Below are 1,856 nucleotides of genomic sequence, written 5' to 3'. Positions count from 1 at the left end.
GCACGTGAGTTGTATGTGCTATGTGTGGATATGGATCTATCCCTAACGAGTGATTGTATCACCCGCATCACCCGAGTGTGCACACATAATTATCACGACGAGAGCGCCAGTGAGAGCAAGGGCGAGTCTTTATCATACCTCCCCTGATTCATGACTCATGTTGATGCTATCTTTATATGTCGTATATGTTGCCTACTTGTTGCCTACATGTCTATACCATTTTGTGTTTTACTTTTGTTCAATTCATACATATATCTTGATTTTGCATAGGTTATCAAGTGAGGATTTTCTAACCAACCCTCGTCATTATCTTCTTATTGAGGGCGACTGATGATACTTTTGAGTATGCGTCGTTATTGTACTCATGATACGCATGCTCCCTTTTTGCGTATATATGGATCCATGCTCTAGTGGAACTTGTGGCCAACTAAGAGCTAATTGGAGACTGTCGTGGTGAGTTGTTGCATCACAATACCTTGGAATTTCTTTCTATGTTGTTGTTTTTACTGTTTCTTTCATTCGAACAATATTTGCATTCGAGACCAGTTGTACTTATTCAATTTAGCCGCTCATGACTTGTAGCACTAGTTTTCGGGGGGTGTTCGTGGTATTTCCGCAGTTAATAACTTTTAAACTTTATTTTCGAATTATTAATTTCTTTCAAACGTATTATTGTGTTTTTCATAATTGAAATGAAATTTTGCATGATATCGGATTCGCCTAACGGGTTGGTATTTTGTGTCATCGTCGTTTAAGCAAATGAGTTCATGACAATTATACACTTTTTTACAAGGTTGATACATTTTTTTACAGTAAGTGTATAATATTGTATACAGGATATATAAACATAGTTGTAAAATAGTTTTGGTATAAATTAAAAAACGGCTATGTGGGTACAATATGTTGCATCGGCCATGTACATTTTGAAAAGTTCCCTAAAATATAAGGAAAAAGTAGGTAGGGACTATAGGGAGGTTAAGGAAAATTAAAGCAACTATAATAAGAAAAAATAAATATTTTCTCCGTTTCAATTTATATAACATAATTTAGTTCTACACGAAATATAAAAAAGAAATGAAGATAACGTGTCATAGTATTTATGTGGGTAACTACACTTTTGAAATTTGTTGCCTTAAATATGACATAATATTAGTATGATAATAAAAGTTTTTAATTAAGGATAGCATAAATTTTATTACTTTCAAATTTTAAATTGTGCTCTTCTTTTTGAAACACAATAAAAAGGAAATTGTGTTACACCTCTCTCCTTTCTTTAATTAGAAAACTTCTTATATACATCAAATGCTTTTGGAAAACAAGGTTAAAATCCAGAAATCCAGCATTTTCATTTCTCTCATAAACCAAAGTGTTAAAAAAAAAAAAAAAAAAAAAAAAAAAAAAAAAAAACTATAATACTATTAACTATATACTATCGACAATTTAGTTCACTATCATTTTGACATCCGTTATATGTGTTCTTCACCACATTTTTCATCAACCTTAGATACCCATTTGCTTTTCTTACTCAATTTCACATTACCTTTCTTTTTCTCTACTTTTTGATGATTATGACTTCCTAATCTGCTTTTTTCAATCATAGTAACCTCTAATCCTTTACCTATAGGATGATTACATGACCTTACTTTAACCTCATTTTGCACTACATTTTTCAATTTTCCTCTTACTACTTTTCTCCCTTCTACATTGTTTGCAACAACAACTGATCTTTCTGGATTTACATTGAGTTTTTCAATCAACGTATCGTAATTTTTAGTCTTGCAATCAACAAGAGAGAAATCGATGTTCTCGTAGTTAGGCAAGACATCGCCAAGGTCCCCTGTCTTGAACTCTACCAT

The 1,856-nt window shown here is 32.2% G+C and overlaps 1 protein-coding gene across 1 annotated transcript; it reads right to left on the bottom strand.

The window, feature by feature from the left end:
• Positions 1 to 1,466: 1,466 nt before the first annotated feature.
• Positions 1,467 to 1,856, bottom strand: LOC132054179 (uncharacterized). Its single transcript, XM_059446230.1, has one exon. The coding sequence runs from the start codon at positions 1,854 to 1,856 to the stop codon at positions 1,467 to 1,469; it is 390 nt and encodes a 129-aa protein (XP_059302213.1).

Source organism: Lycium ferocissimum, chromosome 4 (assembly GCF_029784015.1).
Source record: "Lycium ferocissimum isolate CSIRO_LF1 chromosome 4, AGI_CSIRO_Lferr_CH_V1, whole genome shotgun sequence".
Classification (NCBI taxonomy): Eukaryota; Viridiplantae; Streptophyta; class Magnoliopsida; order Solanales; family Solanaceae; genus Lycium; species Lycium ferocissimum.
This window is presented reverse-complemented; position numbering and strand designations above follow the sequence as displayed.

Excerpts from the sequence above, each read along its gene's own strand:
- LOC132054179 (XM_059446230.1), bottom strand. The coding sequence starts at position 1,856 with ATGGTAGAGTTCAAGACAGGGGACCTTGGCGATGTCTTGCCTAACTAC.